The 18,099-nt window shown below is 40.6% G+C and overlaps 1 protein-coding gene across 1 annotated transcript in view; it reads right to left on the bottom strand.

Annotated features, from left to right (window-relative positions):
- The window catches only part of rbm44 (RNA binding motif protein 44), a gene marked incomplete in the record, with an annotated part of 23,638 nt that extends 8,836 nt beyond the window's left edge, over positions 1 to 14,802 (bottom strand). Inside the window, 10 exon segments of the mRNA XM_036138810.1 lie at positions 4,489 to 4,562; positions 4,638 to 4,754; positions 4,833 to 4,914; positions 4,998 to 5,073; positions 6,638 to 6,696; positions 6,770 to 7,274; positions 10,065 to 10,173; positions 11,318 to 11,392; positions 14,245 to 14,351; positions 14,427 to 14,802. Coding sequence (XP_035994703.1) covers positions 4,489 to 4,562; positions 4,638 to 4,754; positions 4,833 to 4,914; positions 4,998 to 5,073; positions 6,638 to 6,696; positions 6,770 to 7,274; positions 10,065 to 10,173; positions 11,318 to 11,392; positions 14,245 to 14,351; positions 14,427 to 14,659 — 1,437 coding nt within the window.
- Positions 14,803 to 18,099: the final 3,297 nt, after the last annotated feature.

Raw genomic sequence — 18,099 nt, 5'->3', positions numbered from 1 at the left:
CCAAATTCTTTAAATTATTGTTTGTTTTTTAATTTAAAGATATCATCTAGATTCTTAAATTATTGAATCCTACTGGTTTTAAAACATTTTATTTGTACTTTTTGTGTACATAGGTCCTTAGTTTAATCTTCATTTTGCTTAGTTTTAGTTAGGTTTCACTAGAAAAAGAAGAGTTGCTGATTGAAATATCACTATTTCACGTAAACATTATAACAAATGCGATCACTGGATGGGCATTATTTCTGTTAATAATAAATTCATTGCCAATCATTTAATCTATATGTGTGCAGAGTTTGCAGTTAGATGAATGCCAGTGCTCAAATCACTCTTTCAACTACTGTCCTGATATCAAAACCAATTGGGATGGTGTTCACTGGACAATATACCGACACATTATTTTAAGAATCTAATGTTTATCAAATAACACTAATTGCACAACAACTCAAAAAGTGTATATCAGTAGACCCCGATGCATTGATGGAACCAAAAATGGGTGAGTGCTTGGTTTTATAAGCAGCTGTCTACTGCATCTCTATCATATGACACAACGAAAAGTGTTAAGACTTCTTTTTAAAAAACGATGGAAAACAAAGTGTGGAGAACCTGCAACTTTCTGACAGGCTTGAAGTTCAAGATATAAAAAAATGTCAGTCATGCAAGAACAAATAAATGCAAATGAGATGAGAACGGTTACATATCAATAATAAAACCTGGAAAAGCTGACTGCCAGCCGTAAGCTCCTCCCTGAACCCTTTCTGAATCAGGGAAGGAGCTGTAGGGTCAGACTTGCAGCCAGATTCACCTCTGAACAGCTGGAATTACCTGTACCAACTGCTCATTACAGTGGCTTAAACCAAAATATTATAAATCAAGGTAAGCCCTAAAATAGTTTACCACAAAATAACTGTGCTTCGATCGCTGGAGATCCCGGCAAACCTGCACGGATAAGCAGGTATAGATAATGGATATATGGAAGTTACAAGCTCCGTATTTGAAACAATGAGTGAGAGCGTTATGGATAACTTGTGGACCCGCTTTTCTAGCTGGGACCACAAGTCTCTGAATAACAGGGACAGTTGATCTGTCCCCGTTTTAAAAACATACCCAGATTTGTCCGCAATTCCATCTGCAGTTTTATGAATGAGAACTTGGGCCTGAAGTTGAGCAACGACTGCTGAAATGGGAGCTGCTGTCTGACAGAGACCGCAGTCAACGCCCCCTCCCACATATACAAACATGCACCATCAGACCTGCACAAGCGCTCTCCCCTGCTCCTACCCCCTTTAAAAGCAACTCCACTTAGTCCAGCATGGTAATATTGTTTTGTCCCAGGGTTTAACAGTCTTTACAACCTGATGGCTGTTGTTAGGAGGCGGTTAATATTCAACTTTGTTCATTTATAAGCCTACCACAATGTTTAAGATCAAGTTTGGAATTTTTAGCCTTAGTTTAAGTGTGTGAAGATTAATAGCCCCCACTAATAATCGCCTACTTTAAATGTAAAGAAACAGAAAATACAGTTAAAGCACTAAAAAATAGCACACTAAATGTGACCTAAGCCATTACTAAAGCCACCCTTTTGGGTGGATGTTAAGAGGTTGAGACTAAAAGAAGCACTGTCTGTACGTATGTACATATTTGTAAAGGATAAAAACCCAGCAAAAGGGCATCACTTTTCGGAGGAACATTTCTGGTAACTCATAACTTTAATATTGCATGCAAACAAACTGTTTAGACTTTAACCTTTAGGTCAGGACCACAGAGCGCCATTTACAATAACCAGCCTCCACAAAAACATTTTCTTCCCCCTGGCTTGTTCTCTGAAGAAGACACCTCACAGGTTGAGTAGGAAGCTAATCTGCCATTAAAAATAAGAATATTTGCACAACCACAACCTTAATATAAAAAAACCACATGTATTTCTGTACATGTATTCCAATTTTATTTACTCTAAAGTACATGACTGTAATGGTGCGTTCGCACCAACCGCAAATTTGGCAGGCCGCGCAACAGATTTACATGACATTCCTATGAACAGGTGCCACACAGGAACGATGCGAGGTAAAGCCACGCTAAGCGAGGCCACAGAGGCAATTCTAGATTTTGGAAATTAAAGAGAAGCCAGAGCAACACGAAACCTGCGATGGATGCAAAGCGACAGTTGTTGGACTTGAAAAAGCTGAACTTTTGTGTCTTGTGGCTTCACAGCAAACAATCGGAACTGGATGTGACTGAGATGTGGGGTGAAGGACTGTGGTGGAGATGAAGCTGTTTTCATTCAACAACTAATAGTGGAGGCCTGCGGTTGGCCTGAGTTGTATGGCGGCAGGCGAGCGACAGCACGCAAAAGTGGCGACTGCTTGGCGCCATTCGTGTTCGGTGTGAATGTACCTGCAGCTCTGCGTTTGTTTTGATCTTGCCTGCTCCATTCCTAACTGCTCTACTTCCCTCATTAGCCCCGAGCAGGAACACCGGTTGCCAATAATAAGTGGTAGTGAGGGCCCCTCTACTTCGCCCTATACATACAAACTTGTTTGTTCACAAAAGTGATCAGCTCTTTGCTAGCGCTCATATTTCAATTTGACGGCAAGTGTGCACTGAGACCCCCGCAGAGTTCTGTTCTTTTGGTAGATTGGGGGTTTCACTGTTTACTGTAAATTCTCTGAGTCTGTCCATGTTTTCCGCATCGTTGAATTTCTGGGCTCCAGCAACTAACTACTTTATCGAATAGTCAGTCATGGGAAAAGTTTACTTCAGAGTTCATTTCAATTTAAAAAATTTTTTTTGAAGGGGTGGGCAGATATCTCTTCATAGATGGGTCTCAATTTACTTGGGTGGGCGGCCCAAGTAGAGTCCATGTATGGGAAACACTGCCATATGATGAAAGCAGGGCCGAAGTGTCCAGCATAGCTTAATGTAATCATTACATTGAAACAGTCATATTAAAAAAGGGTGTTGACTAATGCTAGTTAGTGGCTTTACTGCAATCCCTTGGGAGGAAGAAAGTAATGAAATCTGACGGCAATGGCTTCTTCAATGCATGCCTGTAGTGTTGCCCATCCACAAAATATAATTTACACGAGACGTAGCTATTTATGTCAAAGAAAATTAAGAAAAGTGCCCCGATGAAGCCCCGTTTCCTACACAGAATTGTGTATGAGCTTGAGGCGCATTTAGTTCTCCGTCTCATGGTACAAATTTGTGGAGGATCAGGGATACTTCCTTTAACTTCATTTACCCGATCAGCCCGTGTTCGGTTCAAGCAAACAGTTGCGCATGCTGAGCTATTTTCAGATAAGGGCCAAACACTGTGACAATATTTTTCAACGTTTTTCACCCCTTCCAGGACGGGGCTTTAAAGTTTCTAAAAGAAGTCGCAAAACTGTTTTTTCACAAATACTTTTTGTTTTACAGTAGTGTAAACAAACAAAATCAGACTTTATAGGACCACGTCTGTTGTCAAAATGTATATTACAACTGCAGATCTCTGCAGAATAGACATCTCGCATTGAAGAAGATAAAGGCTCAGGGAATTCTTTGCAAAGTTTTCTGATTACACGATCAGCATTTTTTCCTACTGGATTCATGTGCACTCCTGAAATAGCAGACATGTAATGTAAAGATGCTGAAACTAAAAAGTTACAGCACAACTTCCTGTGAACCAGGTCTCTCAGAAGCATTCCTCACCTCCTTCCTCTTCAAAATCTAAGCTGCTGTCTAAAGATTCTTTGACTTCTCCCTCACCGGTCTGCCAAATTTCCTCCAAAGCTTTCCAAACATTAGTTTTCTTCTTCTCCGCCATTATTATATTTAATGATTATGAGAGAAAAACAACACCAAAAACATTCATGAATAAACGCAGCAATCTGCGCTTGCGGCTGCGCGTAAAGTGATTTGAGTTCAATGCAGCCGTGTCTACAGATTTTACGCACGGAGCATGCCTGTGTTACGCACGGAAATTGTGTCAGCCGAAATGGTCAGAGTATAGCTCCCCGACCCCTTGTTGGAAAGGTAAGAGCCTTTAGTTTACAACAATAACAGCCATGAGGGGGTGGTAACAAAGAACGGCTGTGTGCTGTTGCATATTTCCGGGAGAACCCGACATGATGTGTCGATCTTTAAATCTCATTTTGTTTGCTTACACTACTGTAAAACAAAAAGTATTTGTGAAAAAATTATTTTGCGACTTGTTTTAGAAACCTTAAAGCCCCATCTTGAAACGCATGTGGGTGGGGGAAAAAAAGTCACCGTGTTAGACCCATATCTAAAAATAGCTTATAATGTGCACCTGTCTGCTTGACCCAAACTCGGGTAGATCTGGTAAATGAAGTTAAAAAGCTTCTTTACGGTAGTGTGCTGCCATCTGCTGGGCATTAGAACTGCACCTAAATCAGTGAGGATTTCAAAATTACCTTTAAACCTAAATCTTCCACTTTCCCACAAAGCATAATACACATTTGATGTCATTTCTGAACATTAAGCACTCACCTGGGTCACATTACTAGGCAGGTTGGATGCATAGAGTACTGAGTAGCTGCTCTCATCATTGACAGGTTCTGCATCTATTAGCAGAGACAGGATTTAAAGAGAGGAAATGCAGAGGATTGTTCACCAACTTCGGCTGAAGGTTCACCAACTTTGGCCATCAGCAATGTCTGAATTTGGACTGATCTCTACAGCTGCTGCTTGTCCAGGGAGCTGCAGTTCATCCTCAGCATCATACCACACCTCACTAAGGTCCACCTCATCACAGGCTGCAGATTTGAAAGAAAATGAAGAAGAAAAACATATAGTCGTTTTTAATGGTTTCTTCAGCAGTTTATTATGCTCACAGATTTGCTTAGCAATCTCCTCTTTGGGCACAAGAGCAGCATCTCTCCACGCTTCATTTCTCTCTTCGACAGGTTTTGTTTCCTGAAGGGAAAAGAAACGGTAGAAACAGGGTTAAGGTTAGCTGCTGCAAAGATGTTTTGTGGTGTTTGAAGCTGTGTTCAGACCTGGTGTCTCTTTTTGCCTTCATCAGGATGTCCACTATCCTCAGCTCCTTCATGCTTCTGGGTCCCCTGACCGGTACTTAGGATTAGAGAAGTCAATGTTACAGCGAGTACTGAGACAACATTGCTGCCCATATGAAGAGGGTCGCTTTTGATGGTTTTGGAAAACATCCCCTATAGTTTTTTTTTTATTTTTCTTAAAGGACTTTAGTTGATAAACCTCACCATAAACCATCAGTACCACACCAGTCAACAGTTCAGTTTGGCAAGCCTTGAGCTAACAAGAATCTGCCTTACACAGGGCTACACTTTTTGCCCCCCCCCCAAAAAAAGAATTTTAGCTTTCTAATTAAAATTTGATTGGAACAGCTAAGTATCACTGAAGTGTCCTCACACATCAGCAAATGGATTTACACAGCCTTTCCAATTTCAATATAAGACTCCTAATCACGGACAGACAAAGCGGGCAAAAAGCATTATTTTATAATGGGGGGCATATTAATAGCTTAGACATCACATCTCACACATCACAACGCATGCACATCTCAAACTAAGCCAAGCTTTCATCAGAGCAGTCTTTTTAAAATTCTCCATGCTTAGTTTGTGTATTCTCAGTGGGGTATTTTGTGTATTTTGGGTGAATTTCAAAGCTGGGGCAAAGTTGCATCTCGCAAGCAACCATGGTCACTACACCTGAATCTATTTACAAGCAGTTAAAAAGTACATTAAAAAAATTCCCCTGCTCCAATAAAAGCAGCACAAATGATTTAATTAGCTTTAAATCCTGACTCAGTTCACATAAACCTAAAACAATGGAGGCTTTCCTTTGAATGTTTTCAGCTGATCCACTTGTAATGTGTGAATCCAACTTCTGCCCTAAAAACAAGGCTTAACAGTAACAATGTTTACAGTCCAGGGGTCTCATTTATAAAACTTTGCATGGGATCTATACGAAAAGTGGACGTGCGGCAAGAAAAAGGCATACGGCAAAAAATATTCAGATGTGCAAAACCATTTGCACGCAAACCAGCATGCGATTTCAAAGATCCCAGCTGAAAGGGTCAACGCAAAGCACCTCATGAATGTTAATGCATGTTAAAATGGGTCAGCTGATCGCCGTTTACAGCAATGAAAGTGACACCTTGTCACAATGATCTGTTAATCTTTGTTACACGTCACCCTGGTGATCATCGGGGGAGAGGAAGGTGATGGTAGAAAACCCAGAGAAAATGTTCTACAGACTTGTATTTAAGATGGCTTATGGGCGTTTTTTTTATTTATTTCAAATGTTGCATATGTATACTTAAATGTTATCGGCGCAAGAATGAATAACAGTGGTTTTGAATGCTTAAGATCGAGAGGCTCTATGATTAAAGTCTGATATGGAGTGAAATTGAACGTCTGAGGAATCCTCATTCACCAATTTCCTGTCTCTAAAATGAGCGTACGCCTGGGTCAGAGCTGCCTTGAGGACAGCACATTTTCCCACCAAGCTTTTTCTTCATAGATCCCCACTTTTGTGTGGAAAGTGCCATACTCAAGCTTTATCAATGAGTTCCCTGACATTTACAGGACCTGCATAGCTTTTTTTAATTATAGAAAGTTCTCCTGCCACCAGATATTCCTTCAGCTTTACACATTACCTTTGGATCTTTGCCTTTGGCTCCTTGGATATTTGAAGCATCTTAAGTTTGATAAACTCCTGGAAGGTGAGATAAGGCATAAGCATGATCTAAAAGTGTATTAACTGACATCTCCTGAGGTTCCAACCTTACCTTGGTGAGACGGTCCAGATCAGTCATATGAACCTCAGTCACGGTGTGCTGCTCAGTTGTGTTGACACCTTCAGTTTGAGTATGACTGGATGAGCACCTCACCACCTTGGTGTTAGTTGTAGCATCAAAGGTGGGTGCACAAGGAGTTGTCAAGGTACATTTCTCTGCAGTTGTCTTCACCTTAAGGGGTTTACAGCAAGCTGCTAGAGAGATGCTGCTGTCAGAGACTGGGTTAGTAGGAGCCTCAGCATTGAGCACGCTCGTCTCATTCGTCATGAGGCTCTGGAATTTATCCTTTTCATCTTCAAAGCTTAGTCTTGTCCCCATATTTTTGCCTGCAGTATTCTTGTCGTCAAGCAAAATGTTTTCTCCTGCAGGGCCAGAATAAGGATCCTGCAGGAAGTGCGTCGGGTAGATGCCGTTCTCATCCGAACTCTGTGGGCTCTTCATGCTGTCAGTTCCTTGCTGCTTTACGAACGTGCTGCTTTCCGCCGACCAATATGACCTGTAACACGAAAAGATGTGGTGGCTGGATGAATCTTGCACACTAAAATTTAACTAGGCTTAGATGACCTTGCTCAACTCCGTCAAACTTTATTAAACTATAAACAAACAGAATGTACCATGTCATAGTTTATCAAACAAAAAGTTTTTAAAAATTAACCCTATCAAGAGAAAAACTAAAGAATTTAAAAGGTCATGTACCAATGGCAATGAGCATGCAATGGCAAGAGCAATGGATGAGATAGAAATGGACACATATCTTTATTAACATGTGGCGTCACCACTGCATCCTGCTATAGTGTGTCGAGAAGAGTTACATGAGGAATCACAGTCATCATTGCAGTCAGACCAGCTGACAGCTTTGCTAAGGCCCAGGACAACGCGGTCTTTTTGGGCCCCCCCTCTACACCACACACAAAAAAGTCAACTTAACTTTATACTTCATGCCCTGGAAATCTCTGTATTTATTACTGGATATTTTCAACCCATCTGTTGAATTTAGTGCACTAGTTGATCTTTTCTTCATAAGAGAACAGCAAGCACTGCAGCCAAAATATGGCCTTTTTTGACCTGCTCTATATTAACTAGTCCCTAAGCTTGATGTATCATGAAACTGTTGACCTTTTGGGTTTTGTGTTTTTATTTTATTATTACAATTAAATAATAATAATAATAATAATGTTGTGTTTTTTTCCTAATCCACCTCTTATATCTTTCAACCTTATGTAATTTTGTCTGTGTTGTGTGCACCTGCCTATTGCTTTAATTCTATAAATTTCCCCATCGTGGGATAAATAAAAGGATTAGCTAATGTTATCTTATCTTAAATAACACTTTTTTATAGGATATATGAACTGGGTTCTTTCAAGGTCTTAATTACATTTTCTGTGTGGGCTCCAGTAACATGATAGATAATATCTACTTAGTAAGTTAACATGAACTGCTGCTGAAGATGACCACTCTTAACTACCTGGATGTTCTCTGGAGGACTGAAACGCCTCAGTCAGTGACGTCAGTCTGTGGGTCTGGTCTGTCGGGGCAATGACAGAAGTTTCGTCTCCTCTCTCCGTTTCTGTGGCTCAACGTTTTCTTGCTCATGGTTTTTGACGTGCTTATATAAATTTGTTGTGTTTCCATTGAATTTAACCAGCTTTTTACAAAACATACAGCTTAATTTCATTTACGGTATTAAAATATAGCCAAACAGCGCTTCTTTCCCTCTTCATGTTTTTTCGCTGCTGCGGCCTCTCTCAGCAGCGCGATTGTTTGTGTGTTGAGTTTGTGTGAGAGCTGAGTGGGCGGGCCAGGCTGAGCCTGCGTGCTGATTGGCTGGCTCCGCTGAGCCATGTACGAGAGGGGAGGGGGAGCAGCAGAGTGCCGTGACACAGCGCAGCACTCTGCTGACCATTTTAATGGTCAGTCAGAATGTCAGTTTTGGGCCCCCGTCTGTCCTGGGCCCGGGACAACTGACCCGTTTGTCCCGGCATCCTAATCAGATGCCCGAGCCACCTCAAATGGCTCCTCTCGACATGGTGGAGCAGCGGCTCTACTCTGAGTCCTCCCCGGATGACTGAGCTCCTCACCCTATCTCTAAGGGAGAGCCCAGACGCACTACGGAGAAAACTCTTTTCGGCCGCTTGTATCCGGGATCTCGTTCTTTCGGTCATGGCCCACAGCTCGTGACCATAGATGAGGGTAGGAACGTAGATCGACCGGTAAATCAAGAGCTTCGCCTTTTGGCTCAGCTCTCTCTTCACCACAACGGATCAGTACAGCGCCTGCTTCACAGCATACGCCGCACCTATCCGCCTGTCGATCTCCCGCTCCATCTTCCTCCCATTCATGAACAAGACCCAAAGATACTTAAACTCCTCCACTAGGGTCAGCACATCCCCCCTGACATGGTAAGTGAGATACCTTCACTCACTTACCATGTGAGTGAAGGTATCAGGCTTGACATAAACACTGTTAAAAAAAAAGGTAACAAATTAACAAAAGATTTAGATGTACTGAATTCATTTACCCCACTCATCCTTGTTCCAAGTTATTCAGCCGGTTGTGGATGCAGCTGTGTAATTTAATAAATTGGCACTCAGATTAAACGTAAATTGTTAGTCTTGGATTATGTGAAATAAATGTCTAAATAAATGCATATACTCTGGTGCGACTTGTGTTTTTCGACTGATGTGACTTATAAACCGGAGCGACTAACAGTGCGAAACATACGGTAGTTGTTCTGTTAGGGCCTTTTCAAGGATCTTTGATAGAAATGGTAGCTTGGAGATTGGCCAGTATCTTTCAGGGAGAGAAGGATCCAAGTTTGGCTTTTTGAGCAGTGGGCAGACAACTGCTGTTTTTAAAACGCCTAGGCACAGACCCAGAAGGAAAAGAAGAGTTCATCAGTTTCACACCAATAGTGCCAATGAAGTCAAATAAAGCCAGATAGAATTATGCAATGAGGACATCAAGGGGGCTAGTAGACAGTTTCATTCAACCCAGCGAAAGAAACTAAAGTCTATTCTCTGAGATCATAAGTAAGCAAGTTTTATTATTTGAATATTGCTTTGTATTGATAGGTAGTGGGTGCAGCTGTTGTATTTGTGTGTGTGTGTGTGTGTGTGTGTGTGTGTGTGTGTGTGTGTGTGTGGACCTGAATGTCCACTGATTGATTTATGAGCTATGCTCCTGAGGTTAAATAATTATACTGTATTGTTTCTCTAAAACAATAAATAATAAAGCTAATAAAGAGAGATATAAAAAGCAAGCAAATCCTGCTGTGTGGTGTACTCACTGCTCCTGAGTTGTGGAAGCAGTCCTTCGGCTGAGTGTTACCGAGTCCTGGTTTGGTGGATGCAAAAACTGGCATCCACTCACCCTGTGCAAGTTCTGTGTGCAGTCTTCTTCAGTGGTTTGGGGGCAGGAGCACACACACACACACACACACACACACACACACACACACACACACACACACACACACACACACACACACACACACACACACGATTGGTCGGTTAACAACAATAATAATAATAATAATAATAATAATAATAATCTTTATTTTCATTGCAACATACATTTGATTGAAATTTGTCCTCTGCATTTAACCCATCCCTCAGGGAGCAGTGGGTTTGTTGAACAGTGATAAATCTTCTGACAGGTTAACTACAGCCCTAAACCAAAAAAAGATGCTAATCAAACCCTATGGAAATTTATACTTTTTGTTGCAGACCTTGGGAAAAGGTTTTGCAATTTTATTGCATTTTAAATTACCGTAATTTTACACATATAGAATAGATGAATAGGTTGAAGTTCACCTCTTCAAAGTTGCTCTTCATACACACAACACAGACATTCTGGCAGCAAGAATGAAAACTGGTTATTTTGTGCGGATGAAAGTTATCAATTAATGACTTAATCTGAAGTTGATTGATCTTAATTCATAAGCAGACATTTTCTTTGAAATTGAGTTTTCAGTTGTATCAATAGGGCCTTCCATAACATGAAGGGCAAATTTTTAATATTACGCCTAATTAAAATAAGAGGCATATCATTACATTTTAACAATTTATTGCGTCACCTGTATTAAATACTGACAGAATAAACTAAAATATTGAGGTTTTCTTACACATTATTAAACTTAGGTTTCTGTTTTGTTATATTTCATAATGTCAATTAGGTTACTGAATAAAAACAAATAAGATGAACAGAATAAAATATTTGAAACACGTATAATCCTCATTCTTTTTTTCTCAGTACGACTACTGTGAAAGTCATATCAACCTGTAGTTCAAAATGCTGGAGACAGCCTCACAAGTCAGAAAACACATCCCTCTGTGAGAAATGTAGAAACTAGAAATTTGTTCTATTCCACTTTGATTTCAAAACCGTAAAGCTCCAACAGCCTTCCTCCTAGATCTTTCAGTTAGTGATCTGCACAACATTACGCCAACCCATCCACTGTCCTCTCACATCTAACTGGAAAGAATGAATAGGGTTAAATGATAGGGCACTTCTCCAAGTCTCACAGAACCACCAACTTACGCTTCACATAAACATAACCCTTATCCAGCTTCAAGTTAGGATGACTCTCTAGGAAGTGGTGGAGCCCTCCTTCACCTAGGAAAAAAGAAGTCATTATCAGTTTAAACTCCTAAAAGCAGCAGTATTAGAGCGAAACCAGAAAGAGTACCAGCCTCATATTGTTAGGACACACAGAGCAAACAAAACATAATATTTACTTCAGGACTCATAATACGTCTCTAGCTCAGAAAGGGATGTTTATTTTTCATTAACCAAATCCAATGTCATGACAACACTGTTACATGCCTGTGCAAACTCTCTAATGAACCCGAGCACACACAGAGCATGATGCAGGAGCTGGCAGGATCTGCTCCGCCTCAGCCTAAGGTCTCCGTGGTTGCCTTCGCCGGAAGGATTCGCTTGGCATCCCTTAGTTTTAAGATTATTTAGGGGTTCTTAGATTTCTTGTAGTTCTTTAACTGTTGTCCTGCTTTAGTTTTCTAGTTTTTGTTTTCAAGTTCCTGCTTTTGATTTCTAGTTCTTGCTTTAGTTTTCTAGGCTTTGTTTTTGTTTTCAATCACCTGCCCTGGTTTTCTGGTCCTGCTGTAGTTTTCTAATTTTGCTTCAATCTTCTAGTACTTGAGTTTTCTTAATCTTGTAGTTCCTGTCTCAGTCTTGTTAGTTCCTGTCTTTGTTCTGTAGTTCTTGCCTTTGTTTTCTAGTTCTAACATTTGTTTTCTAGTTCTAGCTTTAGTTTTCCAGTTCTTGCTTTAGTTTTCTAGTTTTTGTTTTTATTTTTATTTTCTAGTTTCTACCTTGGTTTTCTAGTTCCTGGCTTGGTTCTTTTATTATTCTGTTTTGTCCTCTGGTCCCTGCGCTTTCCTGGTGCTCATTAAGGTCCCGGAGTTCATTTAGGTCCCGGCGCTTGTAAGGTTCCTGAGCTCCCTAGGTATGAGCTGTGTTACGCTCCTTTATTTTGACTTTGGTCCTGTTGTTCATTATTCTGTCTGGTTCTTGTGTTCCTTGGTTTTATATGGTATATTTATATCCTTACACTCTCCTGGTTCCCCAATGTTCTCCTAAGCTCTTTGGTTCCCCAATGTTCTCCTAGGCTCTTTGGTTCCCTTGTGTCTTCTTGGCCCGGTAGTTACCCTGTATTTCCTTGGCCCTGTAGTTCCCCTGTGTAGTTCTAGGTTATTTGGTTCCTCTTGTGTGTTTTTTTTATTTTTTATCTGGATTAGCTTTGTTTGCTGCCTTCAATCAAGCAGAACTTATCCATGCAGTTGGGAGAGAGACTGTTAACAGCTAACAAATATTTATAGCCGTGCTGCAGGTTCAATTTTGCAACGATCACCCCAACACCTGCATTACTGGTGCGTAGTGTCAGTGCACAGAGTTTCTGCTGTGTTTTAGTGCACACTTCTCAGATTCTTTTTCCTTTGAGTCAAATTACATTGGTTTCATTAAATGTTTTATCATTACTGGTACCCCTTTTCATAATCTGTCTAAAGGGTAAATGCTTTTGTCACGGAGCCCGATGTGTGCACTTCACTCTCAGAGTCCCAGTAAAAATTTCGATTGAAAACTAGATAATTATATCAGCTCTAGTCACTAAATGACTCAATAACTATTAGTAATCACTTAAATATTTTACACAACAGTGACAACAGTGTTAAACACCTTTCTGGTTGAAATTAATATAAATCTTGCACCCATCCATTGGTAAAAAGTCCATCAACTTCCAAGGATTTATAGTTAGAAAATTCTTCAAATGTATAGGCGCTGACAGCAAATAACGTCGGTATCAGTTGGTGGTAGGAATAGCGCGGGGTCGGTTGTCCATTCATTAGCTGCTAACTCATAAGGCTTTACGTTGCTAAGTGATGCTAGCCTTGCCAAATACCTGTCTCTGGCATCCTTGTTGAGTTTCTCTCTATAAGCCTTCTCCTCATTTTTATTATGGGTGTCCATTTCGCTCGTGTGAAAATCACGCTGTTACCAGTGTGTGATTTTAAATCAGCTGAACTTATTGCAGTTCACAGGTTCACTTACTAACCTATTGGCGCCAGGGTGCGTTGCGGTCACGTGACTGCATAAAGCCAGGTGCATGAACGCACATCATGGTAGGATTAATGGATGGTGTGCCCAAAAACGGTACAATCAGATTATTATTATTATTTGTATTTGAGTCCAAATTCGTTTCAATCCAACCGTGCATATCAACATTCTAATGTTAAGAGCCACATTCCTCCATTTACAGTTTAATTTTTACTGCGACTGTTTATTTATTTAATCTTGATATTTCATTGTTTTTAATCTACGAGCTGGAAATGTCCCTGGGTTTGATTCAGAAACCTGCTCAGCATATTTTAGCGGCACCGACCAGTTCATATGGACCTAGTCTTTACACTGGCTCCCTGTATCTCAGAGAATAGACTTTAAAATACTTCTGTTAGTCTATAAATCCCTGAATGGCTTAGCACCTAAATACATCACAGACTTGTTATCAGTGTATCAACCCTCCAGACCACTCAGGTCGTCTGGCTCCAGCCTGCTCTGCAGAATCAGAACCAGAACCAGAACCAGACATGGAGAAGCAGCATTTAGTTCCTATGCTGGAACAAACTTCCAGAAAACTGTAAAAGTGTGGAAAGCCTGAGTTCCTTTAAATCAAGATTAAAAACACATTTGTTTAGGACCGCCTTCGACTGCTCTAGTTAAACAGTTCTACTGAAACATCACTAGTTCTACTTTTGTAGTCCAACTGTTTTTAATGTTCTATTTTGTTTCTACGTTTTATACTTGCTTTTATTCTGCTTTATTTTCCTATATTTTAATCATGTAAAGCACTTTGCATTGTCGCTGTACTGAATTGTGCTATACAAATAAATTTAACTTGCCTTGCCTAGTGAATCTTGTACAAACCGGCGGGGCTTGTCGACACATACCCAGAATGATGTTCCGGTCCTCCAGAGGCAGGGAGAGGTACCAGTGCAGCAGTTCTCGGTCCGTTAAAGCCATAAAGTAATGGGCGAGCACCAAATCTAACAGAGACCTGTGCAGAGGGCAAAACAAAGCTTCACATCTTCTCGTTGGGAGCACGGCAAGTGGGAAGAACAATATGGTTTACCTGCGCAGGATGAGTTTTCGGCTCGCGGTCCGAGCAGAATCAGGGGTCAACGGTGGAGGTGGGACCAACATGGCGGAACAGTCCACGAACCCGTTCAACGACCTGGAATAATAGGGCTCCGCCGTGGCGGGAAGATTGACCCAAGTCGGACAGCTGAACGAGGGGTTCGTCCAAAGCCACAGGCTATCAGGCCTCGCAGTCCAACATATTGGGCCATTGGAAGACGGTAACATTTGTACAGAAAACGACCATAAATTACCTCTTAAACGGCAAAGCTTGAATATTTTAACCTGGTGCAAAGTTTAAGGAAAACTGCTCCAACACGCAAGGAAGATACCCTTCAGCTTCACCTGAGAGGGACCAAATGGGAAAGCTTCTTCTTCTCAGTGTTGCCAACTCCTCAGTAAGGAAAGTAGCTATTGGCTGGTCTAAAAGTCGCTAGAAGTCGCTGAATGACGTCATCACCTAATTTGCATAATCTGCCACATGATGTGATGTGCATATTATTGACGCTGTGTGAGAAATAACGTCGTTAGAGAGAGACAAAAAGTGAGTAAAAACACTCAATATATATAGAGCTACTTTTTTTCTGTCCATTAATGTTTATTATTATTATTATTATTTTTTATTAGTGTTTATTTTATTACAATACTAACCCTCCTCCTTTACCCGGGTTTGAGACCGGCAAAATGAACCATAAAGAGAAACTATGGCGGACTTACAATTTTTTTCTTTTCAACTTTTTTTCAACATTTTCTTTTTTCTCTTGTGGTCCACTAGGAGCCTACAAATCACGGTGAAACATGAACACGTGGCTGTGTGAATCAAATGCCGATATTTATTTAAGATAAAATATTTAAAATTCAGTTGTTTATTATCAACCTGCGCCGTCAATCCCGGCGCATGTGCGCTTTATTTGCAATCTGGACGCTGAGGGTAAACATGCTGTGGCTCTGACTGCAGCGCTGAGAGGGACTCCTGCGGGAGGGGCAGAACGGGGGAGGCGCCCCACGGCAGCAGCTGCCGCTGGAGGACAAGAGTATAAACGATACGTGCTTTCACGTAAGAGTCTCCAAAAGTCACTAGATTTGTCGATAGTCGCTTTTTCGAAAAAGAGTCGCTGGAGGGGTCTGAAAAGTCGCTAAATATAGCGACAAAGTCGCTGAGTTGGCAACACTGCTTCTTCTTCTTGAGTTTTTGGCACAAAAAAAAAAAAAAAAAAAAAAAAACTTGAGTTGTGCATTACCGCCAACGACTGCTATGGAGTGTGGTTCGTGATGAATTCATCTTTTATAATACATGATGAAAAAAAAAAAAAAAAAAAAAAAAAAAAAAAAAAAAAAAATAATACATGATGAAATTATATTAAACAGTTTAGTTTAAAAAAGAAATCTTAGAATTTGTATCTATTTGCTTCTTAAATTTATTTGTAATATATCTATTACATTAAACGTTTTTTCAAATGGGCTATATGCACAGAACGGCGTGTGCATATATTCGTTTAAAAATAGTACTGCATACATACGACCTTACGGATCGTCAGCGAAGTTTATTGGTGCTGTTTAAGCTGTTCCTTTTTCTCGTTTTTTTTTTTTTTTTTTCAGTTGTAGGTTACGTGTTTAGAGGTTGTGTGTCTACACACTGACATGCAAAAAGGTTTGCATGAGAGGACAGCTGATCAAGCTGTAATGGAAAATGACCCGTACGGTGTTGAGTAGAACCGAGTCCAGTTGAACCAAGTAGGTGTAAATGGAAAAGGTCTTTGACCCGAACGTCTGGGACAATCTCCTTTAAACAGATGGGAACTAAAGATCTCTGGCCACAATAAAAACATGATGAATAAGCAATTTACTTGCATCTAAAGGTGGTTCTACAGGCTATTGAATACTGATATGCACCTTCACACAAGGATTTTGTCTTTTTTATTTTCAAAATAATTTTCAAAATAAGAACATTTTAAAAATCCTTAGTTGCATTTTGTACAGCTGAGGTTCTTCTGAAATCAAGTTAGAATCTGTTAAATTATTGTTGTATGAGGATTCAAGCAGGAATGGTACATGCCCACTAGAGGGAAGCCTTGTTCAGCTCACAGCAAATCCGTGCTGGGAGGGAATTTTAACATAAACTAGAAAATTTGCATTTCCTGCGAAAATGCACTGTGAATGCAGATAGCTGAATGATTAAGCAAAAGATGCAGAAGATCTTTGAAGAAGAGAAAAAATAGCTGAAAAGCATTGAAGAAGTTGAAAAAGTTGAAGAAGTTGAAAAAGTTGAAGAATTTGAAAGAGTTGAAGAATTTGAACATGAAAGAACAATAGCTGAATGATTAGAAGAAGAAAAAACTGAGGGAAAGGCACCAAACATTTCCTAACTCATTCTAAACACTGAATCGTTTAACAAAGCATAAGTAGAATTTCAAACATGAATATACTGTAGCCATATGTGGGCCTGCATTTCTAGGGAGTATAAGGGGTTTCGCCCCCATTGAAAAGCATTGGATGTTTGACACCTCCTAACTTGGAGATGCTTTACGTGCCGAGGCCCAAACTTATTGTGGAGCATTCTGTATAAAGGAGGTACAGACTCTGTAAAGCAGAAGTTTGTCCGAGCTTCCTAGAGCTACTTCCAATTAGCAACATGCTAACCATTAGCCGCTAACATGGTTGTGCTCAGGATCACCGGGTGATTGTACTCTGTGAGTTTGGTCCAAATCCTGTACTGGGAAGTGCCTCAAATAGGGGTGCCAATACTTAATGTCGCCAAACGTGACCAAAGTTCATGGGTCAGATTGGCCTCCTTTAGCAACTCAGCCTCACCACATCTGGGCCCAGAACTCAACATTTGACCAAAATGGTCAGTAGCGCCATTTCCCACAGGTGGGTGGTGCTGTATTGGCCAATTGGGTCGTGTCTGGGCATCATGCCAGGTCCTGTTGGAAGCAAAGACCCAATAGGAAAGCATGTAAAATCCAAAATGGGAGAGAAAAATGACACATAGCTGAAAGTCACGTGAAAATTTTAAAATGTCAAGAGGAAGTGACTGTGCGAATTTCAGATTCCTACATTAATCACAGCAACTGCGGTGAGCGTCGAAAGTTGCCATTCTATCTCAATTGATCCTCTCCCTCTGGCCCTCAGAGTTCCGTCGTCATGGAAACTCACTGACACACCTGCAGCGGGCGAGTCTACCGAAGTGCAGAGACTTTGCTCACAATAAGTCCCATTGGATTATAATGGAGAACTTTGCCCCGAACAACGCTTCATATCTCCTGATCCCTAAATGGTAGAGACGTAATTTTTTCTGCGTTTAGTTCGTAACGGATAGGGGAAGAAGAAAAGCTATCGTTTTTTGCTGGAAAAATTTAATAAAGGCGTAAAAAATTATGATCTAAAGGGGTTTTTTAAGGAATTTCCAAAATCCTCTAAAAACAGTCCCGAACAAATCGCTCTAGCTGAAAAAGTATAGGAGATATCAAATTAATTCTTTCACTGTGAGTATCAGCAGGCTTTTGAGGACTATGTTGCTCATTTTTATGTTTGTACAAAAATCGGTGTAGGCACAGCAACGATGTAAAAAAGTGGATCATTTGGGGTGATGGAGGTCCAAAGCGTCTTCAGGATTTTGCAAATTCGCTACTCCCGAACAAATTGTTCCTGCGGAAAAACCGTAACAG

This window comes from Fundulus heteroclitus, chromosome 7 (assembly GCF_011125445.2).
Source record: "Fundulus heteroclitus isolate FHET01 chromosome 7, MU-UCD_Fhet_4.1, whole genome shotgun sequence".
In the NCBI taxonomy this organism is placed as follows: Eukaryota; Metazoa; Chordata; class Actinopteri; order Cyprinodontiformes; family Fundulidae; genus Fundulus; species Fundulus heteroclitus.
Note: the sequence above shows the minus strand (reverse complement) of the source record. Positions and strands in the feature narration are given on the sequence as shown.